This window comes from Suncus etruscus, chromosome 7 (genome assembly GCF_024139225.1).
Source record: "Suncus etruscus isolate mSunEtr1 chromosome 7, mSunEtr1.pri.cur, whole genome shotgun sequence".
NCBI lineage: Eukaryota > Metazoa > Chordata > Mammalia > Eulipotyphla > Soricidae > Suncus > Suncus etruscus.
This window is the reverse complement of record NC_064854.1, coordinates 95,058,562-95,086,384: the sequence shown is the minus strand read 5'-3', so window position 1 is coordinate 95,086,384 and position 27,823 is coordinate 95,058,562. Positions and strand designations below refer to the sequence as shown.

The 27,823-nt window shown below is 46.1% G+C and overlaps 1 protein-coding gene and 1 non-coding gene across 2 annotated transcripts; one reads left to right on the top strand and one right to left on the bottom strand.

Moving 5' to 3' along the window:
- The first annotated feature begins 283 nt into the window (after positions 1–283).
- On the top strand, positions 284–27,823 carry ADORA2B (adenosine A2b receptor). The gene is made up of 2 exons (XM_049776932.1): positions 284–616; positions 26,740–27,823. The coding sequence occupies exons 1-2, from the start codon at positions 288–290 to the stop codon at positions 27,395–27,397; spliced, it is 987 nt and encodes a 328-aa protein (XP_049632889.1). The 5' UTR covers positions 284–287; the 3' UTR covers positions 27,398–27,823.
- LOC126015207 (U6 spliceosomal RNA) lies at positions 17,193–17,299 on the bottom strand. The gene has a single exon (XR_007498095.1). It is a non-coding gene; the product is annotated as a U6 spliceosomal RNA (small nuclear RNA).

Below are 27,823 nucleotides of genomic sequence, written 5' to 3'. Positions count from 1 at the left end.
CCGCGGCCGCCGCGGCGAACGATAGGACGGCGCATCCGGAAGGACGGGCGGGCCAGCCAATAGGCGTCGCTTCCAGTCTGACACCCGCCCCCCGGCCGGCCCGGCTCGCGAGCCCGCTCGCCTCGCGCCTCAGACCCGCGGCGGGTGGACGCGCGGTCGGACGCGCTCCGGCCGTGCCCGGCGGGGCGCACGCGGCGGCTGCCCCGCGGCCCGCGCCGTCCGGGTGAGCGCGCGGCTGGCCCGGCCTGGCCTCGCCCGGTCTCGCCTGGCCTCGCCTCTGGCCGGCCATGCCGCTGGAGGACGCGCTGTACGTGGCGCTGGAGCTGGCCGTGGCCGCGCTGTCGGTGGCGGGCAACGTGCTGGTGTGCGCGGCGGTGGGCACGTCGAGCGCGCTGCAGACGCCCACCAACTACTTCCTGGCGTCGCTGGCGGCGGCCGACGTGGCCGTGGGGCTGCTCGCCATCCCCTTCGCCGTCACCATCAGCCTGGGCATCTGCACCGGCTTCCACGGCTGCCTCTTCCTCGCCTGCTTCGTGCTGGTGCTCACGCAGAGCTCCATCTTCAGCCTGCTGGCCGTGGCGGTCGACCGCTACCTGGCCATCCGCGTCCCGCTCAGGTGAGCGCCGCCCGCCGGCCCGCCAGCCCGACTCCGGTGGGCCCCGTGGTGGGCACCCGGAGGCCTTCCGATCAGCGATCGGCGCTGCCCAGCGCCCTGTCTGGGTGTCTCGGACCCGGGCCGCCCGCCCTGCGGTAACTCGGGGTGCGGAGACGCCCGGGAAACTCCGGGAAAGGCACCACCCCCGCGGGCGGAGGCTCGCCGATGGGCAGCTGCTCTTCTTTCTTTCTTTCTGCCGTGCCAGCCGTTTCCTCTCGCCCCTCCGCCGGTGCACAGCCAAGCCCGGGTTCCTCAGCTCGGCGGGGCCCCAGAAAGCTGGCACTCAAAGCGATCAGAATGGAACCCCACCGTCGAGGATCCCCCGCTTCGTGCACCGCCTGGACCTGTGGGGTTGGGAGGGGGCGGCGGTGTTTGGGGGAAGACCAGCTGATTTGGGGGGGGGGTAATGCGGCATCGGTCTTGACAGAGCTCTCCCCTCTCCTCTCTACTTTTCAGATAAAGCATTAAGGCCCCCCCCCTTTTTTTTTCTTTGGTTTTTGGGCCACACCCGGCGTTGCTCAGGGGTTACTCCTGGCTGTCTGCTCAGAAATAGCTCCTGGCAGGCACGGGGGACCATATGGGACACCGGGATTCGAACCAACCACCTTTGGTCCTGGATCGGCTGCTTGCAAGGCAAACGCCGCTGTGCTATCTCTCCGCCCCCCCCCCTTTTTTTCTTTTTTTGCAAGACCACATTGCCAGAGCGGAAGGTCTTTGTGCGATCTTGTTTAAGGAAGCCTCTGGCTGCTCTGTCCCCGCAGACTGGGATGGATGTGCTCCCAACAGTTCAGGAAAGGAGGCGAGACCTTGCGCTTTTGCTCTCCTCTTTCCCACGCTGATGAGAAGATGTAGGATTTAGGAGATGGGGAACCCGCTAGGAAGAGAAGCCCAGCTGCAGGTGCTAAAGTCTTAAGTAGAGAGCTGAAGCAGAAATATCAGGGAACGGGGGCCGGAGAGATAGCATGGAGGTAGGGCGTTTGCTTTGCGTTCAGTAGGACGGTAATTTGAATCCCGGCATCCCATGTGGTCCCCGAGCCTGCCAGGAGCAATTTCTGAGCGTAGAGCCAGGAGTAACCCTTGAGCGCTGCCGGGTGTGACCCAAAAAACAAAAAAATAAAATAAAATAAAAATGAGGGAACCTGACAGGGAGAGAATTTCCACTATTTCTGGCTTTCTATGGCATTTCTTGGTTGTGTGAGCTAAGCATATGTTTGGAGTTTAAACTGTGACAGGGAAACACTTTTGGGGGCAAAAGGAAGAGAAGAAACTGTCTTAGAGAGTGAACTGAATGAGGTTGTGTCTATTCAATTTAGGGCCTTTGTTTCTATTTTGTTTTGCCCATGCCTGATGGTGCTTAGGGATTATTTTCGGCTTTGCATTCAGGGCTCACTCCTGGAAGGGCTCTGGGGACCCTTTGGGATGACAGGGATCGTACCTGGGTCAGCCACATTCAGTCAGTTGTCCTATCCGCTATCCTTTGCTCTAGCACCTTTAGTCCCTGTATGAACTGCAGAGGGTGACACTAGAGGCTGCTACACATGGGGGTGGGTGGGGTGGGAGGGACTCAGGGTGTGGAGAATCTTGCTCAAGATAATGCACCTGGAAGAGTGGCAGTGTTGGAGCTTGAGCTCAATTTACCCTAGTTTTTGTTTGCTCTTGGAGTGGATCAGACTGGTGTAAGATGTGGACAGAAAGTGCACTGAAACTTGCACTCTGCTTCTGGCCAATGTGGTGTCTGTCAGAGAAATGCTGTTGTGGCCATTTATGGGGAGGATGCTTTCAGGGACCTTCAGAGCAGGCAGACAGACATGTAGGGCTGGGCTGTCCTAGTTCCCCAAAGGAGTAGGAACCTCCTATTGGTTGAATTTTGAACCTGACTTGCCAGTTTGAGCCTTTACATATGTTTCTGTCGTTGGTATCTGACCAGGACCCCTCATGCAGTTCTGCAGATGTGACAGAGCCCTGAGCTTTCTGAGCTTTCCAAGCTTTTCAGCATACTCTCTCTTAGGGGTCCCTTTTCTGCTCTTGGGTCACAGTCTGTTTTCATGAACTGTTTGCATCCAGCAGAGAAATCACGGGCCACCAATGTGAGAAAACCTCTTGGGCTTGCTGCTGGCAAAACTTTAGGGTGATCCCAGGTCAGTGGGAGCAGCAGGAAGACTCTTATGCTCAATGAGCAGGAAGTTCTGTAGAACTTCTAAATATGCCCACATTTGTCCTGGTTTATGCCAGGCAGGTTTTGGGGAAAAAAAAAATAAATAAATAAAAGGGTGTGACTCTGTCAAGGAGAAAGACCTTTGACTCGGAGGCTCTAATTTCCTTGCCTTTGTGAAGGGCTGGTGGGCAAACTGTAGGTGGAGGGAGGGAGTGTTGCTCCCTAGAAAGCTGCCCAGAGACTTGCTCATCTCCTGGCCTTCTTGAGTCTCAAAGAGCTGTCGACTGCTGTTTCTAGCATCACCTAGAAGGCACTTTCCCCCTCCAAATATGTTCTGCTTTTGAAGAGGATGTGAAAGACTAAAGGGCAGGTTTCGAGGCTTATGGGCATCCTGAACAAGGTTGTGTGTGGGGTGGAGTGAGGGTGTGTGATTCCAGAATCCGTATCTTTGATGGGGAAGTTCTGATCCCCTCTGAATTTGAGAACCTCCTAGAGTAGAGGGGTGGGGGGTGTCCCTCGAGGCTGCACTCTATTGATAAAGGCTGGACAGGGTCTCCATGAGTTAAGGAACTCCTTGAAAGTTGAGAGTGTCTTGTTTTGAAGGAGGTGTCACCCCTTTAAAGGCAAACAGTAATGACAGTGAGACCCAGAGAATAGGGGCCCAAACTGCGGTATGTCTCTTGCCTGGGCAAAAATAGTCCATGTTCCTAGATGCCTTATCTTTGGAGGGTATTTGTGGCCAGGCTCTGGTAATCCCTGGGAGCTGACAGAGTGGGATGAAAGGGGTATCAAGGTCATGCTAATCCCCCCAAATGAGAACTAGGACCAGCCTGGACAAGGAGGTCTGTGTGTTTCACCCTTCATCCTGAGGATTGTTCACAGATATCCACTTATGTTAGTTCAACACATGACTCCCTGATACTGACTCTGGCAGGGATCCAGGCTCATAATGCCAGGAAGTGGGTAGCAGTGGTGTATGTCTGCAGTCTGTTGGAGGTGGCTGGTGCGTGCCAGTGCGGGAGTTTGTCTCCCCACTGCTGCTTCCTGGTTCTCACTTCACTCTTAGGCTGCATCTGGCACGAGAACTTCCTCCACCCCAGTACAATCCTGTTCCCGGCATGCCATGACCCATGGAGAGTTTGGGGTGACTGACTCAGCTCCATCTGGGGCCTAATTGAACCTACTTTAGGACTCATTTGACCTCCTGCTGTGGTATTGAGTGTCCCACACCCCAAATCTAGCTGTCTTCTTAGGGGGTTCCCAGGAGGGGCTTTCCAGAGGGTATTTGGAAAACTGGATGCAATAAATGTCAGGGGTCGATTTTTCTAAGCTGCTCCCTTCAGGCAGATAAAGCCTTTCTCTCAGGGTCTTACGGGTCCAGTGTATTAAGTCAGCAAGAATTTGTGCCCTGGGTGTTAACTGGCCCTTATTTAACAGACATGGAGGGAGGATCAGAATTGGCAGGGGAATCTTTTTTTTTTTTTTTTGGTGAACTCAGCAGTACTGAGGGGTTCCAGGACCACTGCTGGAGACTTGGCTTGATTTTGGAGCCTGAAGATGTGGCACTGCCCACCTAGTGGTGACAGAGTCAACAGGGCCAATGGTGGTGCTTGGGGGGGGACCATGTGATGCTGGGAGACAAACTTTGTCCCTTTCAGCTGTATTCCCCAGATCTCAGATATATACTTTTTTTTTATCATTAATGTCTTTAATACAAAATTTACCTTTAATACTATTTTTGAAATACAGAAAAGTCCATGTAAGCTACTCTTCTAGATCTCCCAAACTCTTGTTCTTGGGTTCTCCCTTCTTCTTCACCAGTCTTACCTTTCTTTTCCAAATAATTTCTACTGTAGTGAGTTGAAAAGTGTCCAAATATGTTCCTGTGTTTGAATCCCTTAGAACCTGGGCAAATTACCTTAAATGGAAAAAACAATGAATGTTACCATGTATAGTTCTTGAAAGGAGGAGCTTATCTTGACTTATTTGGTGGCTCCCAAATGCATTCAGATACTCAGAAAATGGAAGAAGACTTTCTGTGTGTGAACATCTAGAGAGATGCTGCTACGGTCAAACAATCTGGGCTTTAGAGATAGTAGGTAGGACACCCGTCTTGCATGTGGCCGACTTGGATTCGGTCCCTGGCACTACATATGGTTCCCTGAGTTCTGAGCCTTTTTGGTAGTGATCCCTGGGTACTTACTTAAGAGTAAGCCCTGAGTACAGTTGGGTGTGACCCAAAAACAAACAAGGAAAAGAAAAGAATGCTGGGACAGCCTCCAGAAGCAGGAAGAAACATGGAGTTGATATTCCCATAGAGTCCCTGGAGGGAGTATGGTTCTCCAGTTTCTGACCTTTAGAACTATTGGAAAATAATTTATTTTTTGGGGGGGATTTTTGGACCATACCTGGTGATGCACAGGGATTATTCCTGGCTGTGCGCTCAGAAATAATAGCTCCTGGCTTGGGGGACCATATGGAATGCCGGGGGATTGAACTGCGGTCTATCCTGGGTCAGCCACGTGCAAGGCAAACACCTTACTGCTGCACCATCACTCTGGCCCCAGAAAATAAATATTTTAAGCCACTGAGTTTATGGTAGTTAGTCCGAGTTGCTCAAGGAAACAACGCATTTTGACATGCATATATTTCCCTCAGCCATACAACTGCTTTTCTTTTTTTTTTTTTTTTTTTTTTGGTTTTTGGGCCACATCCGTGGTGCTCAGGGGTTACTCCTGGCTGTCTGCTCAGAAATAGCTCCTGGCAGGCACGGGGGACCATATGGGACACCGGGATTCGAACCAACCACCTTTGGTCCTGGATCGGCTGCTTGCAAGGCAAACGCCGCTGTGCTATCTCTCCGGGCCCACAACTGCTTTTCTTATTAGTCCATTTCTTTGTCTCCTCCAGAGTAAACCTCCAAATCATCCAGTCTCTTGCCTCCACTGTGTCACCACTGAATCACTCCTGTCAGCTTATCCTTACAATGCCATTTATTTATTTATTTATTTTATTTTTTTTTTTTTGTTTTTTTTTTTTTGGTTTTTTGGGCCACACCCATTTGACGCTCAGGGGTTACTCCTGGCTATGTGCTCAGAAATCGCCCCTGGCTTGGGGGGGACCATATGGGACGCGGGGGGATCGAACCGCGGTCCTTCCTTGGCTAGCGCTTGCAAGGCAGACACCTTACCTCCAGCGCCACCTACCCGGCCCTGGTTTTGTTTTTTGAGTCTTACCCAGTGATGCTTAGGGGCTACTCCTGGCTCTGTGCTCAGAAATCCGCTCCTGACAGGCTTGAAGGCAATGTGGGATGCCAGGGATCGAACCCACATCTGTCCAGGATCAGCCGCACGTGAGGCAAATGCCTTACCACTGTGCTATCCCTCTGGCCCTCCCTGTAATACCTTTTAATGGAATCTGCTTTGCTCTTTTTTCGGGTGGGGAGAATACACCCAGTTGTATTCAAAGGTATCTCCTGGCTCGGTCCTTAGAAGTGGCACTAGTGGTGACCATCTGGTGCCAGGACCCAAACAGAGGGCCTCACACATCAAGGCAAGTTTACCCCAATTGGGCCACATCCCTGGCCCTCTTTGGGTGGAATCTTCTGGTCACTTTTCAGATTTCATTGCATTTGTCTCTGAGCAGCTCTTGGCCATCTTCTGTTGGCTCATCAGTGAATTTCCTCTTCCCTCCCCCCATATCTATCTGTCAGAGAGAATGGTTTGAAATCTGAGACATATCATTACTATTCTCAGCTAGAATTGCACAGTGGTACCTATAGTGCAATTTCAGGTTCCTCCCTTTCCCACATGGCCTAATTACTGCCACCCCATCTTACAGTCTTTTCTACTTCTTTCCCCATGGTGCAGCTGTGAGTTCTGCCTTTATCACTGCTTCCATCATGCAGCCTGTCTTACTAAGTCATGAAGTAATCATACTTACGGTCAACTCTGTGCAGGGAGGGTTTTGTCTAACCTCCCATGGTCTAATACTGAGCATGGAGCCTGGCATAGGGATAGAAACCCACATTTTGTTTTGGTTCTTGAGTCCCACCTGGAGGTTCTTAGACTGACTATGCTTTGGAACTACTCATGACAGGGCTTGAGGGAGCATATGTGGTGCTGGGGATGAAATACAGGTTGGTCGTCTCAAGGCAAGCACCCTACCCAGTGCTATCTCTCCAGTCCCAAAGACTCATATTTTGGCTGAGTAACTAGGTGAACAGTGCAGGTTGTGATGTGTTATGTTCATGAAAAGCCAGGACAGTATGGGGAGACTGTATACATACACAAGGAGAAGGACATGGTGGGGGGTCTAGGATATCAGAGCCCTTTGGAGAAATATCATAAAAAGCAGACGGTCCAGGGCAGGGAAGTGCCTCAACAGGCAACATCTGTGTTTAGGCACCCCAGATTAAAATCCCTGGCACCACCAAGTCCTTCACTTCTGGTGTAGCTACTGAGCATGGAGCCAGATAAATGCTCCCAACAACAAAATGGTTCAATAAGTTTCAGTGGGAAAAAACTTCTTCTGGGAGGATCTCATAGACCTAAGGAGGTTCAGAGAGGTGCTAGGCAAGGCCGAATTCAGGAACAGTGGCTGTGTGTGCTGGGTTCTGGCACCTGGAGTTCTGGCTGTACAGGTCACCTGGAGTACAGGTCGCCCTTGTACTTCCATAGCAGAATATGTGTCTGTGGGCAGAAAAAAAAAATGTCACCTGGGCTGGGGTGGGGCAGGAACTTGGATGTTACTTCTGTCATTTATTTCTCTGTCATTTCAAGAACATTCCCTTCAACTAGGTTCCTCCCCAACCTAAACAAGTTCTCTGAAATGGCTATAGGGGCATTCTGAACTCTGGTCTGAGCTGTTACCACTAAACTCTGGTGCAAATGTCCCACTCTGCTATCTGCTTGTTTCTGGGCTGACTCGGTCCCTGTTGGATCCAGATAGAGGCTGAATCCTGGTCACTGAGACCTTCAAGAACTGTCTCAGAACCTTGTTCCACCCAATGGAACAATCATCCAGAGCACCTGGGAATTGCAATAGGTACAAGATGGACCCACCGTGAGCACTTGGGCTCAGACAGTGGACAGGATCAGACAGAGGACACAGACACAGGCTGAAGAAACACTGAAATGTGGAGGAAGTAAAGTCTTCCCCACTTGCTCTGAGACTATCATCACCTGGAGCTGTCCTGAGAGGGCAGAGGGAATTTCAAATGAGCAGAAGTTCCTCTGCAGCCAAAGCACAGTCTGTATTTTTCTGCAGGCCTGTGGGGTAGCTTGCACTAGCAGCACTGGGCAGAAGTGGGAGATGCTGAGCTGTATCTTCCCAGAATTCTGAAAAGTGTTGATGTTTGCTTTTGATCATCAAGAGAATGGGGGAGAGGGAGTGGGAGAATGGGGGTGGTGTGGAGAGAGAGATGGGTACATAGTACAGGGCATCTGAGAGAGAGAGAGAGAAGAGATGGAGAGAAGAGAGAAGAAAGGAGAGAGAAGAGAGAGGGGAGAGAGAAAGAGAGGGAAGAGAGACGAGAGAAAGAGAGAGAGAGAAGAAAAAAGAAAATAGTGAGCAAGGACACTTGCCTTTCATCCTACTAACCCAGGTCTGAATCCCAGCACTACAAACCTTTCCCTGAGAACTGCCTGGGATTATTCCTAAAGACAACCAGGAATATCTCCTGAGCCCTCTGAGTATGATCCCAAGACCCTCTACTCTTCCCCCCTCCCCCATACACAGTCACAAGAAACCAAAGTTAACGTTTCTATGTGACAGATACTATGTTCTCCTTTTTGGGACAAGTTGCTGGCAGATTAAGTTTACTCAGCAGGATCCAATCTCTATCTCGCCTCCTTGATCTCTGGTGCTCAGAGTGTGGGTGTATGCTACTGGTGGAAAGATGAGGGCCGAACATGAAATATTTTTACACTGCACAGTAGCCACTGTTTGGAAGCCATTTTTTTTTGTGGTCTCCACACCATATGTGCTTAATTTCCATGACCTTATTATTTGTTTGTTTTTTTGAGGGGGGACCCACACCTGACTATATACGGAGACTGTACCAGGCTCTGTACTCTGGGACCATACACAGTGCCAGATTTAGTCCTTTGTTGTAGCTACAGTGCAAGCAAGGGCAAATGCTTTAACCTCTGTATTCTGCCTCCAATCTGTTCCTTTAATCTTTACCTTATGGGAACAGATATTATTACCCCACCCCAATTTACATCATGGGAGTCAAACTGAGTAATTTATGATTCAGGGTCATACAGAAACCTGGCCCAAATCAGTCTGTATTACCAGGAGCCCTTAACCAGCCTGTGCACACCTGAAGAGAAAGCTCCAGGAACAGAACTTTAAAACACCCCTTTACTGAGTCCTTCTAGCTGGATGAATGAAAACACCAGCAAATTATGATTGAGACTCTTTAAATATTACGATGCTGAGATGCCAGTGGCAGCTGATCCTCCTTTTGCCTCCACTGGGGAACTGGGGTCTTTGCTCCAGATTTATTACTCACTTTCAGAAACTGACTTTCAGACTTGATACTTTCCTATGGAAGTATGAGGATACATCTCTGAGGATACAACTACTGGTAGCTGGAGCTTAATGGGAATGACTTTCTTGAAAGAATTCAGTTAAAAATGGCCAGCCTTGGATCTTGGCTGACTTTCCATCTCGGTCCTCTTCAACTGCTGGTCAGTGGGTCAGGGCTGATCCACAGATGAGGAAAGGTTGAACAGCCCTGTTTTGAAGGAAGGCTAAAGTTTTTTTTTTTTTTTAAAGGAGGTGCACATCCAGCTTTGGTCAGTGAGGGCTTACTCCTGCTGGGTTTGGGGGAACATATGGGATGCAGGGATTGAATCTGGGTTGGCCATATGCAAGGTACTACACACTGTGCTATCACTCTGGCCATGCTATTTTTTTTTCTAAGAGGTTGATTCTGAAGTTTCCTTGTGGGGTGCATGAGAGGAAGGAGCCTTTTGAACAGAGGTAGAACATGTGACCATGAGTGAAGGGAAAGTGCCAACGTAGCTAGCTGAGTTTCATAGACTTAGAGACTGGGAGCTGGAGATCTGGCAGTTTAAGGAGGGCCTGAAGGTTTGTGGCAAAGGACCCTGGCTTTTGTTTCTAGGGCAGTGGTAAATTCTCAGAGGACATCTTAGTTGTTGGATTTCTATTGTTATTTTTGGGGCCACACTTGACAAAACTCAGGGGTTACTCCTGGCTCTGCACTCAGAAATCACTCCTGGTGGTGCTCGGGGACTATATGGGATTCCAGGGATTGAACACAGGTCTACTGTGTGCAAGACAAGTGCCCTCTCCACTGTGCTGCCGCTCCAGTCCCCATTTCTTCTACTTTTTATCAATAGTATTTTATTTCATTTTATTTTACTTCAGTTGGACTGAGGGCCTCATGTATACAACGTAAGTGCCCTCTCTACTACTGGCCTCAATTGTCCTGTAACTTTTAAGCACAATGCCTACTGAATAGAGCTACTTTACTTACTTTCAGAAGTTAAATCAGGAAGCTTGAGAGTAAGTACAGTGGATAAGGTGCTTGCCTTTCAAGTGACTGACGTTGGTTTGAATCCTGGCATCACAAATTGTCCCCTGAGTCCTACCAGGAGTGAAGGCAGAGCCAAGAGTAAACAATCCCTAAATACCACTGAATATGGACCCCGAACCAAAAATAAATTAAATTTTTTAAAAAGGTAAATCATGACATCTGGTTTTCCTCTTTGCCTGTCATAGGCAACTACTGCCTGTTGTTCTATAGAAATTATGTACTAAATCCATTTAATCTATATGATTACATTTTCAAGGATTATATTGTTTACATGTAGCTCTGTAAAGTAGCTCCTGAAACTTTATTTTAAGAGTACGTGCAGTCTTCTGTTTCTGCAAATAGGATATCTATAAGTGGCATTTATGTTTTACTGACATAGTCTTTTTGTTTGGCTTTTTTTGTTTTGTTTTGTTTTTGGGTCTCACTCAGCAGTGCTCAGGGGTTACTCCTGGCTCTGTGCTCAGAAATCGCTCTTGGCAAGCTTGGGGGACCATATGGGATGCCGGGATTCGAACCACCTTCCTTCTGCATGCAAGGCAAATGCTTTACCTCCATGCTATCTCTCCGGCCCTGTTTGGCCTCTGGCGCTACTTAGGGGCCACTCCTGACTACATGGGGGTCCCTCCAAGCCTGGTCCTTGTACAAAGTATGTGCTCTGCCTGTTGTGCTATCGCTCTAGCGCTAGCCCCTCTCATCTCAGGACATATTAGTATGATTACAATAAGAAATGCACTCCTGGGCTGTACAGTTAGTACAGAGGTTTAGGTCACTTGCTTTGCATGTGCACAACCCCTGACACCCCTCTAGTCCTCCAGACACCACCAGGAGTGAACCCTGAGTACAGCAAAGCCAGAAGTCAGTCCTGAGTAGAGGCACAAAGAAGAAAATTCTACTTTTGAATAGTGGGATATATTTGCGTGGTTAAAATTCTTTCTCTTTTCCTATCCTCCATCACTTCAGTTTGGGAAGAGGTCACAGAGTGAGGGAATGATTTGTTCAGCTCCCCAGTTTCCCCAATTTCTGTTTCATCTGTCACCTATATCTTTTTTTTTTTTTTTGGATTTTGGGCCACACCCGGCAGTGCTCAGGGGTTACTCCTGGCTGTCTGCTCAGAAATAGCTGCTGGCAGGCACGGGGGACCATATGGGACACCGGGATTCAAACCAACGACCTTTGGTCCTGGATCGGCTGCTTGCAAGGCAAACGCCGCTGTGCTATCTCTCCGGGCCCTGTCACCTATATTTTATAGGTCAGTACCCTACCACTAAGCTACAGCCCTGTTTCTTAAGATTGCACTTTAAGGGGCCGGGCGGTGGCGCTGGAGGTAAGGTGCCTGCGCTAGCCTAGGACGGACCACGGTTCGATCCCCCGGCGTCCCATATGGTCCCCCAAGAAGCCAGGAGCAACTTCTGAGCGCATAGCCAGGAGTAACCCCTGAGCATCACAGGGTGTGGCCCAAAAACCAAAAAAAAAAAAAAAAGATTGCACTTTAAAGTAAAATTACCGGGCCGGAGAGATAGCATGGAGGTAGGGCGCTTGCCTTGCATGCAGGGCAGTGGTTCAAATCCCGGCCTCTCATATGGTCCCCTGAGCCTGCCAGGAGTGATTTCTGAGCATAGAGCCAGAAGTAACCACTGAACCCTGCTGGGTGTGACCCAAACAACAACAACAACAACAACAACAACAAAGTAAAGTAAAATTTCCCAATGATTTTATTTGGCATTGATATTCTCTATTGTATTTTTGTTGTATTACTTGTCACGCACTAATCAATATTCATACTCCACCCTAGAGTGTGATCTAGTGTTGGGATTATTGAATTATTCCCTACTTGGTATTCCTCTCTCATCCTAGGGAGTGGCCTAGGTATTTTTTATTGTATTGTATGTATTTATTTTTTATTGGTATTTTTTATTGTTGTTGTTGCCTATGGAGCTTTGTTGCTACCTCATTGTATACCTTTGAGTCCCATAAACGAGAGAAATCACTCTGTATCTATCTATTCCTTTCCTTCTAACTAACTTTACTCAGGCTGATACCTTCTAGATCCATCCATGTTGCTGCAAACTGCACGATATTGTCTTTCTTAGACTTGTATAGGATTCCATTGTATGTGTGTATACACTAATTTCTTTTAAAATTTTTTAAAAATTATTTGTTTTTATTAGATGTGAGCATGCAGAAGTATATCACATATTTTTATACATACAGATATACACAAATTTATACAAGTTATGAGAATATTAGAGCATGAACATGAGATCACCTGGGATCAAATCTAGGCACTGACACTTATAAGTCATCTGCTCTACAAATTGAACCACATCCCTAGCCTCTTCTTTTTCTCTCCCTCTTCCTTCTCCTCTTTTCTTTTTTCATCCTCTCTTTTCTTTTTTCATCTTTTTTCATCTTCTCTTTTCTTCTTCTTCTTCTTCTTCTTCTTCTTCTTCTTCTTCTTCTTCTTCTTCTTCTTCTTCTTCTTCTTCTTCTTCTTCCTCCTCCTCCTCCTCCTCCTCCTCCTCCTCCTCCTTCTTCTTTCTTCTTTCTTCTTCGTTTTTGGTCACACCCGGCAGCACTCGGGTTACTCCTGGCTCTACACTCAGAAGTCTCCCGTGGCAGGCTCAGGGGATCATATGTGAGACTGGGTTTCAAACCACCGTCCTTCTGCATACGAGTTAAATGCCCTACCTCCATGCTATCTCTCCGGCCCTCCTTCTCTTCTTCCTCTTCCTTTTCTTTTATTTCTTCCTCTTTCCTCCTCTTTTTATTCCTCTTCCTCCTCCTCCTCCTTCTTTCTCTTCTTCCTCTTATTCTTCCCCTTCTTCCTCTGCTTCTTCTCACTCTTCCTCCAACTCCTCTTATTATTATTCTCTTCCTGGATCTCTGGGACTCTATGTTGTTTCTGTTGAGTTTATCAAAGACTTCTCTTTTCATATGTTCACATTCTTTGAGTAGTTTATCCATTGTCTGATCATTTGCTTTAAGGTTCTTTTCTAATCTTGTCTGCTGTATGGAGTTGTTCTGCATCTCATTCTCTGGCTCACTGACCCTGTCCTCAGCTGCTGTTACTCAGTTGGAGAGGCTTTCCATTGAGGTTTCATCTACTGAGTTTTTCAGACCTGTTATTTCAGTATGAAGTACTGATTTCTAACTTCATATCCTCTTGATTCTTATTTGTGTTCCATTCAACTTGATCTATGCTTTGTTTGAGCTCCATGAACATCCTCCATATTTCTTCTCTTAACACCTTATCTGAGAGGAGACCTAGCTGGTTGGTACTTTTTGGGTCATCAGAGCTGCCATCTTCATTCTCTATATATGGGGTTGTCCTGCATTGTTTCCCCATTGCCATGCTTCTAGTGTGGTTTTTACTATGTGCAGGTTTGGGCTCTGAAGAGATTATGTTGGCTGGCATCTTCTTGGCTGCCTCACGTAGAAAACAGGCAGGGAGCAAAGCAGCAGCAGTCCTTTATAATGACTCTCTTGTGCCTAAACACACGGCAGGAATCAGCACTCACATTTATTGGGTGGAAACAGCTTACCGGGTTTGGGCCCTGAAGAGATTATGTTGGCTGGCATCTTCTTGGCTGCCTCATGCAGAAAAGCAGTGTGGCCTGGTTCTTAACAATTAAAGCAGGGGGTGGGGCCAGAGAGATAGTATAGAGGTAGGGCATTTGCCTTACATGGAGAAGGATGATGGTACAAATACCAGCATCCCATATGGTCCCCCAAGCCTGCCAGGAGTGATTTCTGAGTGTAGAGCCAGGAATAATCCTGAGTGCTGCCGGGTGTGATCCAAAAACAAAACCCAAAAAACCCAAAAAAACAAAAATAAATAAAAGCAGGGGTGTGAGGAAGGCAGGCACTCATTCTTCGGTCTTCCTCTGCTCAGCTGCTTTCCTTCTAGGTGTGGAAGGCTTTTGTGATGGGATCCCTTGCTTGAGTGCTGGATTCCCTGAACCTGTTCTTCTACATTTTCACTGTATGGATTATTTCCTGAGTCAACGTTTGCTTCCAAACCCGTGTCTCACCAGATCCTCCTTTTGGAGTCTGGGGCTCCGCTATAGTATCTTCATTCCTATTTGTTAAAAAAATAATAAAAACTTCTTTTGGTTTTACAGGAAAGATTATGCTCAGTTTTATTCTATCTTGTTTTGGGGTTTGAAGCCATATGCACTGGTCCTTGGGCTACTCCTAGCTCAGTACTCTGGGATCACTATCACTAGGGCATAGATCAGATACATATGCAATGCTAGGGATTAAACTGGGGTTGATTTCTATCCCTGATGCTCAGGTTTTTTTTTTTTTTTGATTCTTTTTGTTTTGATTTATAGGTCACACCTGGCAGTGCTCATGGCTTACTCCTGGCTCAGTGCTCAGGGATCAAACCCAGGACAGGGGCATGTAAGGCAGGCACCTTACCCACTAAACTACTTCTCCTACCCAAATTCTTTTTCTGAGACACAGTACTACTTGAAAATTTCTACTTTCTCTTCTTTCTGTTACTTAAAAACACAACAGCCATTTTTTCCCCCCTTGATTCTGTAATAAATTTGAAGTGGGTAAGTGAGTAAACCTCCTTTGGTTTTAGACTACACCTGGTGGTGCTTAAGGCTCTATACTGGCTCTACATTCAAATATATTATTGGAGGACAGGACCATATGGGATGTCGGGGAATCTGGGAATGCAAGGCAAGTACCCTCTGCACTGTACCAGCCCAACATATTTCTTCATATGTAGAGCTTCTTGGGGGTTATAGCTTAGTGTGTTTTATGACCCCAAGACTGCTGGGATGGGCCTATCAAGTGTGGTTTTAAACTTGTGGTGTTTTGGTACATATCTTGTCTGTTTAAATTTTTTTAATAGCAGAACAGAGGTGAGTTTCAAGCCATTATTATCCTTGTTCTTCTGGTGGAGAATTCCTAATTGGACTGGCTAGGTTTAATGTAGCCGCCTTTGAGGCTTTGGTGAACTAATAGCATCAAGAACTGGAATTTTTATTTTCTAAGGCTGAAAAGCAGTCTGGTCTGAGTTGAAAGTTGTGGAGAAAGGAGTGTCCCAAGAAGTGGGTCAACTCTTGTTCTACTGCACTTGGCGAATCCCTCCATTATTATATAAGCTTAGCCTTCACACTGTTCCCTTTTGTTGATGTCTTCCATGAGACCGGGGTGCTATCAATCTCATGAATCCCTCACACAATAGCGTGGAATCACAGTACAGCTCTGTGCATAGCAATGGGGCAGACCCACTTCACACAGTGAGAGCTTCCCCAGAAGTCCCCTTTTGTTTTGGCTTGCAAAGGCTGGAATTGTTCCTCCTTGTTTGGAATGACAAAGCCGTCCGTGTTTCCTCTCCATTTCTATGTTGCTGGTTATGAACTGCGACACTTTTCTTTCTTTTTTTTTTTGGTTTTTGGATCACACCCGGCGGTGCTCAGGGGTTACTCCTGGCTGTCTGCTCAGAAATAGCTCCTGGCAGGCACGGGGGACCATATGGGACACCGGGATTCGAACCAACCACCTTTGGTCCTGGATCGGCTGCTTGCAAGGCAAATGCCGCTGTGCTATCTCTCCAGGCCCGCGACACTTTTCTTATACATGAGAGGACCTGCCTTTTAAGAAATAGGGATCCATGAACTCAAACATCTGTGCATGCACGCACACACACGACTGAGGGCCTCTGGTGAACAAATAGCAAAGCATGGGGTCACCAAGCAGGGTGGGGGCCCACGAGGGAGAAGGCATTCAGGGAAGAACAGGCACAGCTGGCAGCTATATAGTGGCCTTCATGAGAAAGCAGAGACCAGGGTTGTCATTTCAGCATCCTGTTCAGGCAGGGACACAGTGACTTGTACAGCATGCTTGTCATGCCTGGGGCTGGTGCAGGCATCCTGGATACTGAACCTTCCATGACTGTTCTGTGTCGTGGAATTGGAACTCTATGCCAGAAATGGTGTCTCTGATAGTTTTGGCTGTAGAGACCAAGCTTCAGGTAATAGCCTCCTACAGAATCCAGAGAGCGAAGAAAGAGGGGAGGGGGGAGGTAGGAGGAGGGGGAGAGGGGAGAGGAGAGAGATTGGTGCAGCTGTACTGTAGGCTGGCTCCAGAGGCTGGGTGTTTTCATTATGTGGTTCAGAGGCTGCAAGAATCAGAAACACTGCCTCTAACTCTTCTGGTCCAGCCTGTATATTTGTCAATAAGTCACATATCCTCAAAACAAAGTCCTATCTTATTTTTGGGAGGAGGGTACCTGGTAGTGCTTTGGAGGAAGGGTCATTCTCTGGTGATGCTAAAGGAATGCAGTGTTGGGGATCAAACCTTGGGGGCCCCAAAAGTAAAGCATTTGCTCTGGCACTTTGAGCCACTCACCAGCCCCAGCCCATGTTTTTAGCAAGCTTCCTTTTTTTCCAAGACAACTTAAGTATACTAGCCCCATTCACCACACCTGTCTTAAGTGAATGGTCGTTCTCAGAAGATTCTGCCTCATATTTTACCAAGTGACCTGTGGTTCTGTTTCTGCCTCCCCATGTGTGCCCTAATTCCCAGATTCTTGGCTTCTTTAAAAACCTTTTTGTGGGTTCACAGTGATAGTGAGTGGATAGGGTGCTTGCCTTGCACATGGCCGACCTTGGTTTGTTCTCCGACACTCTGAGCACTGCCAAGAGTGATTCTGCGCACAGAGCCAAAAGTAAGTCCTGAGCACTTGTGAGTGTAACCCCAAAACAAAAATAAATATAACATGAAAGTAAAAATAATTTTGCATTTTTCATCATCTTCATAGGGTATCAACATCCATGAATTGGAGTTTTTTTTTTTTTAATATGGAACGCTTCACGAATTTGTGTGTCATCCTTGCGCAGGGGCCATGCTAATCTCCTCTGTATCATCCCAATTTTAGTATATGTGCTGCCGAAGCGAGCACAGTTTGAGGGTTTTTAATCTTGCAATCTATTTTTCCCTTAGTACTATTTTAGTATGGACTGGAGCAGTAGCTTAATGGACCAGAGTGTGTGCCTTGCTTGGGAGATGCTTGAATTTTATCCTTTGCACCTGCATGGTCCCTTAGGCACTGCCAGGAATGATCTTTAAGTATTATTATTGCTGGTGTGGACCAAACAGGATTTTAAAAATACTGTTTTAGGGGCCAGGAAGGTGGCTCTAGAGGTAAGGTGTCTGCCTTGCAAGGCTAGTGTAGGACGGACCTCGGTTCAATCCCCCGGCATCCCATATGGTCCCCCCAAGCCAGGAGCGATTTCTGAGCGCATAGCCAGGAGTAACCCCTGAGCGTCAAATGGGTGTGGCCCAAAAAACAAAAAAATACTGTTTTAGTAAATATTAACACATTGGGGGTAGAGAATCCTCAAAATCTCCTGGATTTTTCATCTTCCTTCATCTAACCCAGGGGTCCTCAAACTTTTTAAACAGGGGCCAGTTCATTGTTCCTCTGATTGTTGGAGGGCTGGACCATAGTTTAAAAAAAAAAAAGATGAACAAGTTCTAATGAACACTACAAGTAGCTTATTTTGAAGTAAAAAAGACAAACCAGGAACATACAATATTTAGAATGAAGAGCAAGTTAAAACAATAAGCTTACCAATATTTCAACGGGAACTATGGGCCAGCTTTTGGCTAATGAGATGGTTAATGTCCAGGTCCTTATTGGTCATTGCTAGTCATAACAAGTGATGCCAGTGCACACCAGTTAGTCTAGATCTATTTGGAGATATCAAATGTTTCATCCTGAAAAAAGTATGTTCACAGACATCAGTACTGCCCAAGATGGTTGTCATTTTGAGTGCATGGTTCCTGAGATTAAAATAAGTGTTTTTTTTATATAACTAAAATCCAACTACAAACATGCTTGTAATCATGATGCTTAAATAAAGATATTTATTAAAAAATGGAATTATAGGGCCCAGAGAAATAGCACAGCGGCGTTTGCCTTGCAAGCAGCCGATCCAGGACCAAAGGTGGTTGGCTTGAATCCCGGTGTCCCATATGGTCCCCCGTGCCTGCCAGGAGCTATTTCTGAGCAGACAGCCAGGAGTAACCCCTGAGCAATGCCGGGTGTGGCCCCCCCCAAAAAAATGGAATTATAAAAAAAGGTCGGGGGCCGGAGAGATAGCATGGAGGTAAGGCATTTGCCTTTCATGCAGGAGGTCATCAGTTCGAATCCCGGCATCCCATATGGTCCCTCGTGCCTGCCAGGAGCAATTTCTGAGCCTGGAGCCAGGAATAACCCCTGAGCACTGCTGGGTGTGACCCAAAAACCACAAAAAAAAAAAAAAAAAGATCGATAAAAGTCAATTTGTGATTAAAAAAATAAGGTCTCAGAGGAGAGAGATGCATAAAGAAATTAGGTCTGGGGCCAGAGAGATAGCACAGCGATAAGGCGTTTGCCTTGCATGAGGAAGAATGGTGGTTCGAATGCCGGCATCCCATATGGTCCCCTGTGCCTTACAGGGGCGATTTCTGAGCGTAGAGCCTGGAGTAACCTCTGAGCGCTGCCAGGTGTGACCCAAAAAAACCAAAAAAAAAAAAAAAAGATTAGGTCTGAGAGGAGAGGTCAAAAGACCAAGAGTAGGGGCCGGGCGGTGGCGCAAGAGGTAAGGTGCCTGCCTTGCCTGCGCTAGCCTTGGACGGACCGTGGTTCGATCCCCCGGTGTCCCATATGGTCCCCCAAGCCAGGAGCAACTTCTGAGCGCATAGCCAGGAGTAACCCCTGAGCGTCAAAGGAAGTCGGAGAGGGTGGCACACATCCATACTTGTGAACTGTAGGCCTGGGACGAGTAAGCTGCTAAGCAGGACAGGCAGTACTTGGCAAAAACACCCAGTGAGCTGGATAGATGTTCTCAGCGGGCCACACGTGGGCTGAGACCATAGTTTGAGGATCCCTGTTCTAACCCATCTATTGCATTTGCTAACTCTTCCTCCAGAGTATGCATCTATGTACCATTATCGTGGTCCAGATCTGCTTTTTCTTTTCTGTTTTCTGAAGTTTTTTTTTCTTTCTTTCTTTTTTTGTTTTTGTTTTTGGGTCACACCTGGCAGCGCTCAGGGGTGACTCCTGGCTTTATGCTCAGAAATTGCTCCTGGCAGGTTTAGGGGACCATATGGGATGCCGGGATTTGAAGCACCGGCCTTCTGCATGTAAGCCTTACCTCCATGCTATGTCTTCGGCCCCTTCTGGAGTTTTCTAACCAATTGCTCTGCATAATCTTCACCCAAAATACACTCTCTTTGTTATAAACGTTTTAAGTTAAGTCAGTGCCATCCTCCCTGTTTTAAAGTCTTCTACAATTTCCCATTGCACTTTGAATTAAATTCAAATTCCTTCCCTTGCCCTGAGCTGGCTCCTTCATTTGAGGTTATCAGTTTCTTTTTATATCCTCAGGGAAGTAAACTTCTTTCTTGTCCAAAAACCTTCACTCATTCTTTTCTATCTAGGTGGTATGTTCTCTCAATTTTCACATTTTTTTTAAAAAAATTCTTTTCCAGATGTTTCCTTTCTGCTTAAGAGAGGCCTTCTCCGACAGCCAATGTGTCTCTGTTCTTCTTACCTGCTTCCTAATTACTTTGGTTTGGCCAAGTTTGTTCTGATTTGTAATTACATGTTTGTGAGTTTGCATGTTTATTTTTCCCTCTTTTACTAATTTAAAACCTTTAAAGGCTTTAGTTTTAATGTTTTCTGAGTACTTGTTGCCAGGGAACAATTATTTGAATAAAATGATGAACCAGGGGCTAGGGAGATAGCATGGAGGTAGGGCATTTGCCTTGCATGCAGAAGGAATGTGGTTCGAATCCTTGCATCCCATATGGTCCCCCAAGCCTGCCTGGAGTGATTTCTGAGCATATAGCAAGGAGTAACCCTAGTGCTGCCAGGTGTGACCCAAAAAATAAAAAAGAAAAAAAGAAAAGGGGCCCGGAGAGATAGCACAGTGGTGTTTGCCTTCAAGCAGCCGATCCAGGACCAGAGGTGGTTGGTTCAAATCCCGGTGTCCCATATGGTCCCTCGTGCCTCCAGGAGCTATTTCTGAGCAGACAGCCAGTAGTAACCCCTGAGCACCATTGGGTGTGGCCCAAAAACCAAAAAAAAAAAAAAAAAAAGAAAAGAAAAGAAAAGAAAAGAAACTTGGTCCATTTTTTGTTTTGCCATTGGTTTTGTCTTTATATTTGTCTCAGGATTAGAGACTGCTACAGCTTTCAGGATCACAACCTGTATGTGAACATCATAACCAATGCTTGGGGGAAGACAGGGGTCACTTTTCTTTTCATTGGAAAATCTTTTCTGAAATCTTCCAAGACTTTTGTTTCATTGACCAAACACATTTTTCAAATCCGTTACTATTACTGACCAGACTAGAAGTACCATCATTTATTTGTCCAAGTATTATTCATTCTAAGGCTTCCTTCCAGACCTGCAGTTCTGATTCTAAATGCTTGGTCTTTTGGAGGTCCCGTGTTTCCCTGTAGGGATTAAGTGCAGCCAGGAATAACTTTTTTAGGGTAGGTAAATGGGGGAACACACATACAGCTGTGCTCAGGATTTACTTTTAGCTTTGTCCTCAGGAATCACTCCTGGTTTTGCTTGAGGGACCATTGGGATCCTGGGATAGTTAGTTGTGTGCAAGGCAAACACACTACTCACTGTACTATGACCCTGTCCCAGGAATAACTTATTTTTAGAATGGGCTTTACATTCTTGAGTGAAGAAGGAAGTAGATAAAGCTTGCAAACAGATGGCTAAGAAAAATTCAGTGAACAAGAGAGCCCATCAGGTCATACTAAGTAAAGGCCCCAAATTAAGATTGTCTATAGCCCAGAACTACAGCAGAAAAGATGAGGAATTACTGAGTCATGAGGCACAATTTCAGTTAGCTCCTTCAGCTGTGCAGGCAATAGCATCAGGCCAGGGGTAGTGAGCAAGTTCAACACAAAGAGCCAAAATTTTAAACTGTGAGAGCCAGAGAACCACACCACGCAGGTACCTGCCAAAACAGACACTCACACAAAAGCATATAATTTTAACAATAAAAAAGAGGCAGAGAGGGCCCAGAGAAATAGCACAGCGGGGCATTTGCCTTGCAAGCAGCCAATCCAGGACCAAAGGTGGCTGGTTCGAATCCCGGTGTCCCATATGGTCCCCCATGCCTGAGCAACACCGGGTGTGGCCCAAAAACCAAAAAAAAAAAAAAAAAAAAAAAAAAAGAGGCCAAGAGCCACATTCATTTTGGCTGGGAGCCGCATGTTCGCCACCCCTGCATTAGGCATTCCATAGCAATCTTATTTGTTGTTACTGTAAATTTATTTTCCCCCGTTTCATTCCTTTTTCATTGTTGTGATGACAGTAACCTAGACTTGCACACACTTGGTTGTAGAATTCATTCAGAGTCACCTCCTGGTGATGGCATCTGCCTATGTGCTTGCTGGGTACATACATTCTAGCTGTGTTGCTAGATGGTATTTGCAGGAGTGATACACTTGGTTGTGGTGCTTGTATTCTTAGCTGCAGTGTTCACTGGGGTTTATACCCTAGTGTTCATGCTTACCTGATTGCATCTATCTGGAGATTACAACACTTTGCACACTGTGACACCAGTGACCCCAAACAGCATAGCCACAGGGATCTCACTGAGTCCAATAGAATCTTATTTTAAAGTTGTTTGAAGGCCGAGAGGATTAGCTCAGTGATTTGAACATCTGCTTTACAGGTTTCAACCCCTGATGCTGCTGCATCTTCTCAGAGCAGTTCTGGAAGTTCTGCTGTCTGCATATCTGCTGCCTGACATCACAGTCATTCCAGCCACACCATACGTACACAGCCAGGTGTACATCACAGCAAAGGGGTGCGGTCTTCATAGCTACACAGATGTGCAGGCAACCATGGTCAGGAAGTGAGGGCCTATTTAGCAACACAACCAGAATGTGCATGAGCACAACGAAAGACCAGGATGCCTCGTGAGCACATGTGCAGCTGCACAACTCAAAAAGGCCATGTTTAAGTACCAGAACCCAATGTGCAGGCCCTGGCAAGCACTGCTAAATGTGTGCTCACCCCAGTCATCACAGCAACTACAATAAAGGGAAGGGGGAGAGCAAGTAAATAACAATAAATAAAACTGGTTTATATCATGTTATGAATTAGGAATAGGCTATAGTGGCTATATTGAGAACCAACTATGTGCCAGTGATTGTGCTAGAGCCTGGGGAGACCCAATGGGTACAAGCACAATCCTTAAGAAGCTAGTATTCGGGGCTGGAGAGATAGCATGAAGGTTAGGAGCTAGTATTCTGAGGGGAATTATAATAGCTAGATGAACAAGCTCTATTGTAGACATGTGTTTTGGACCCAAACCTGGGACTGGCCACTATGACAGGAGAGGGAATCAGGAAAGGACATACTCTTTTTTTTTTGGGGGGGGTAGGGGGGTTTGGGCCACACTAGGTGATACTCAGGAATTATTCCTGGCTATGCGCTCAGAAATCACTCCTGCCTTGGAGGACCATATGGGATGCGGGGGGATAGAATTGTAGTTCTTTTTTTTTTTTTTTTTTTAGTTTAACTCCAGCTTTATTTTTATATGTGTATTTTTTGTTATTTTTGTTTAGGCATAATAATTTACAATGCTGTCACTGTTTTAGGTATGCATTGCTTATTTACCATACCTACCTACCACCAGAGTGTCACTACCACTATTTCTAGATTCCATCACATCCCCCATCTCTGCCTTTTAGCAAACTTAATTCTGTAGGCCAATTCTTGGGTCTATTTTGTTTCTTTTTTTAATTTTTAATGAAATCATTGTGAATTATAAGTCCTTCATAGTTGGATTTCAGGCATACAGTGACAGTGTATTAGTGCCATTCCCACCGTCAGTGTTGACCTTCCACCAAAGTTCCCAGCGTGTATCCTATACCTGCCCTTAGCCCCCTGGCCTGCCAGTGTAATAGGCCCATTTTAAATTCACATTTATTTATTTAGATTTTTTTTTTCGGTTTTTGGGCCACTCCCGTTTGACGCTCAGGGGTTACTCCTGGCTATGAGCTCGGAAATCGCCCCTGGCTTGGGGAGACCATATGGGACGCCGGGGGATCGAACCGCGGTCCGTCCTACGCTAGGGCTTGTAAGGCAGACACCTTACCTCTAGCGCCACCTTCCCGGCCCTATTTAGATTTTTGAGCCACATCCGGTGGTACTAAGGGGTTACTCCTGCTCTGTACTCAGAAATCACTCCTGGCAGCCTCGGTGGACCACGTGGGATGCTGGGAATTAAACCCAGGTCTGTCCTGCGTCTGCCATGTAGAAGGCAAATGACCTACCACTGTGCTATCACTCTGGCCCCCCATGTAAGTTTAGATTGTTATAGTTTGGGTTTCTTGATTCTATTGTTGTTGACTTTGGTTTGGGAATTTAGTTCCATCCTTTTTTTTTTTTTTTTTTATCTCCACCAATGCATCTGAGACCATTTGGACTCTAGCCCCCATCTTCTTTTTTTTCCCCCTCAATTTTGTAGAAAAATGCAGAAATAAGTGGTAAAACAAAGTAACTTGTGTCCCAAGGTTCTGTGAAAAAGGGGGAGCCCCTATCTAGAAGACACAAGGAAAGGACATATTCTTGAGGCAGAAAGAGGTATTTTGTCTGCTTGATGGGAAGCATGAATCAGTAGGGAATATTGGTCAGAAATGCTGGCACTGGGTATGTAAGGCCAAGGCGTAAAGGTTTTTGGGACATGCTGAGAAAGTACATGCTTTATCCTGCTGCAAAGGAAATCCGACATGTTCCATGGATAAATTTCAGATAATATATATCAAATTATATTCCCCACTGTTCCTCTCAGAGGTTACAGAAAGATGTTGTTTTATTGACTCAGTGTATTCCATTATTTATCATGGGTCAGTTATTAATGGCAAAATTGAGAGTTTTGCTATATATTAACTAGTTTACAATATCTAAAATGCACTGTGTGATTTAGATTAAGATTCAGGGACCAGGTTAGAATGCAATTGAGTGGCGGAACACATACCTACAAATCTTACAAGATCCCAAGCTCAGTTTTCCTGTGCTGCAAGGCCCTCCTGCATCACTTGGTGAAGCTCATTTAATCTCCAACAACACCAGATGTGGCCCCTATAAACGCCTTATATATTTTTTTTTTTGTTTTTTACTTCTGGCTGTGCTTAGAAATCGCTCCTGGCAGGCTCGGGGGATCATATGGGATGCCGGGATTTGAACCACCACCCATCCTGGATCAGCTGCATGCACGGCAAATGCCCTACCGCTGTGCTATCACTCTGGTTCCCAAAACATCTTATATTTGAAATGAAATAAGTTGCTTAACTATTTAGAATTGCTTAAAAAGAAATCAGTGGTTTAATGGGTCGGATAGCTCAGTGGGCTGGAGTGATGCTTTGCATGTAGGAACCTAGGTTTGTCTCTGGTACCACATTGTCTCTGCAGTACTGGGCCAAGAGTAACAACAGAGCATTTCCAGGTGTTGTCCAAAAATAAAAAAATTAAGTGGTTTAAATAACACTAATACTTGTTCACTAGATTTCCAGTATTTATCAACTGTCAGTAACAGGGACTTGCAGTGTATTGCCAGAGCTATTCTCCAGTTTAGAGGTATCTGAGAAGTATCCTTCCCACACTGAAGTAAACCATGTGTTATTTTTGGGAGACCAGAATATTCTGGCCTAGAGCCATTGGCCTGACTCCAGAGTTTGTCTTATTCCTCAGGCTTTTGTTCAAGTGTCAGTTTACCAATGAGGTCACTTTAACTGACCTCTTTAAAACCACACTCCTGGGGGAGGGGGGAAGAGAGATAGTATGGCCAGTAAGATGTTTGCCTTGAACACACTGACCAAGGTTCAATCCCCAGCATCCCATATGGTTCCTCAAGTACCACCAGAAGTAATTCTTGAGTGTGGAACCAGAATACTCTGGGACTCTGAAATTGCTGTTGTGGCACTGGCAGCCCCTGACACTGCCAGGACTGAGCAACATGGCATTAGAAGTCCTGAATGTTTAATTGAACAGCAAGTTAAGAATTATCAGGAGTGGCCCTGGGGCCCCCTAAGCTCTACTCCTTCCCCCAAAATCTTTCCAAAATCCTACAATCCCAGTTCATCTTGATCTTTGATTCTCTGCATTTTCTTCATGCTGCATATCATCTCCTAACACACTGCATAATTCACTAACTTATGTCTTTTATTTTTAGTCTGAAGCTCCCTATTAGAATGTACTTTTTTTCTTTTATTTTTTTGGGGGAGTCACACCCAGCAGTGCTCAGGGGTCACTCCTGGCTCTATGCTCAGAAATTGCTCCTGGCAGGCTCGGGGTACCATATGGGATGCCGGGATTCGAACCACTGTCCTTCTGCATGCAAGGCAAATGCCCTACCTCAATGTTATCTCTATGGGCCCAGAATGTACTTTTTTTTTTTTTTTTTTTTCTTATTTTGTTTTTTTTTTTGGTCACACCTGGCAGCACTCTCAGGGGTTACTCCTGGCTCTATGCTCAGAAATCGCCCCGGCAGGCAAAGGGGATCATTTGGGATGTGGGATTCAAACCACTGTCCTTCTGCATGAAAGACAAATGCCTTACCTCCATGCTATCTCTCTGGCCCCAATACTTTTTCTTAAAAGCAGAGATTCTTTGTGTATTCTCTTCACTGTTCATCTCAGCCACTGTGCTTTACTTCAGTGGTTTTCAATGATTTCTGTACCTGTGAGTCCAGACAAGCAGTTGAAAAACATGGCCTTGAATATTCCCAGGCTCACAGGACAGTAACTATGATGTTAGGAAGCACCCTTTCCCTTTAGAACTCTTTCACTTCTTTTTTTTTGTGGTGCTGGGCACTGAACCCAGGGTCTCAAACTTGCTCAGCAAGTGCTCTACTTGAGCTATATTCTAGCCCTCTCACTTGTTCTCATGCTGATTTGTCACTAAACAGGTGAATGAATATGTCAAGAGTGAAAGCTTTATTGAGCTTAGTATGGCAATCTTGCTCTTCTTTGAGTTTTTTGAAATAATTTTATTTATTTGTTTTGGTTTTTGGGTCACACCCAGCAGCACTCAGGGATTCCTCCTGGCTCTACACTCAGAAATTGCCCCCAGCAGGTTCGGGGGACCATATGGGATGCCAGAATTCGAACCACCATTCTTCTGCATGCAAGGCAAATGCCCTACCTCCATGCTATCTCTCCGGCCCTGAGTTTTTAGTTTCATGGGTAGAAGGTCATGATACCTTTATGGGGGGGGAAGTTTAGGGTTTATTAGAAGCCAAAGGCCATGAAAAAAATCTAGGTGTGGTCCTGGACTTTGGTTGCAGAGATGATAACAGATAATCTTCTTTTGAACAGGTATAAGAGTCTGGTCACTGGGTCCCGAGCAAGAAGAGTCATTGCTGTCCTCTGGGTCCTGGCCTTTGGCATCGGGCTGACACCATTCCTTGGGTGGAATAAGAAAGACAATACCAAAAACTGCACTCAGCCCTTGGATGGAACCACAAATGAAAGCTGCTGCCCTGTGAAATGTCTTTTTGAAAATGTGGTCTCAATGAGCTATATGGTGTATTTCAATTTCTTTGGATGTGTCCTGCCTCCACTTCTCATAATGCTGGTGATCTACATCAAGATCTTCACGGTGGCCTGCAAGCAGCTTCAGCGCACTGAGCTGATGGGACACTCAAGGACCGTCCTCCAGGGGGAGATCCATGCAGCCAAGTCTCTGGCCATGATTGTTGGAATTTTTGCTCTGTGCTGGTTACCGGTACATGTCATCAACTGTGTCACTCATTTTCAGTCACTTCAGGAAAAACCCAAGTGGGCAATGAACATGGCCATCCTCCTGTCCCACGCCAACTCGGTTGTCAATCCCATTGTCTATGCCTACCGGAACCAAGACTTTCGCTATACGTTTCACAAACTCATTACCAGGTATATTCTCTGCCAGACAGATGTTCTCAAGAATGGAAATGGGCAAGCTGGAATGCAACCTTCTCTCAGTGTGGGCCTATGACCTAGGCTCTGGCCTTTTCAAGGAGAAGGCACAAATTTACAATAGACAAAGGGACTGAATATGATTGGCGGATTCTCATTGTGAAAGACAACTGTACCTCAGAAGGCACTGCCTCAGAGTTACCGCTATCTACTTAATATCTACATGTTATTAGTAGGCTTCAAAGGTTGGCAATTGTATTTCTGGTTTATTTGGCTGCTGTAACTATATGGAAGATATTGATAGCTTGAGAAGATTGTAAAAGACTTTTTAAAAGCCTAACTCTTACAAGACAGAAAATGATTGAAGCTATTTTACTGTGAAACACTGTGACCTATTATAATAGAAACATTTTTTAACTTAGAGGTAATAGAAAAATAAATGTTGGACATATTGAAAACACAGGTTTATTCCTCAGAAGAGGTAGCTAGGGTGATTAAAAGTGTA

Bases quoted from the DNA above. Each gene is read 5' to 3' on its own strand.
- ADORA2B (XM_049776932.1), top strand. From the start codon at position 288: ATGCCGCTGGAGGACGCGCTGTACGTGGCGCTGGAGCTGGCCGTGGCC. The intron at 617-26,739 runs GTGAGCGCCGCC...TCTTTTGAACAG, and splicing joins GCCATCCGCGTCCCGCTCAG to GTATAAGAGTCTGGTCACTG.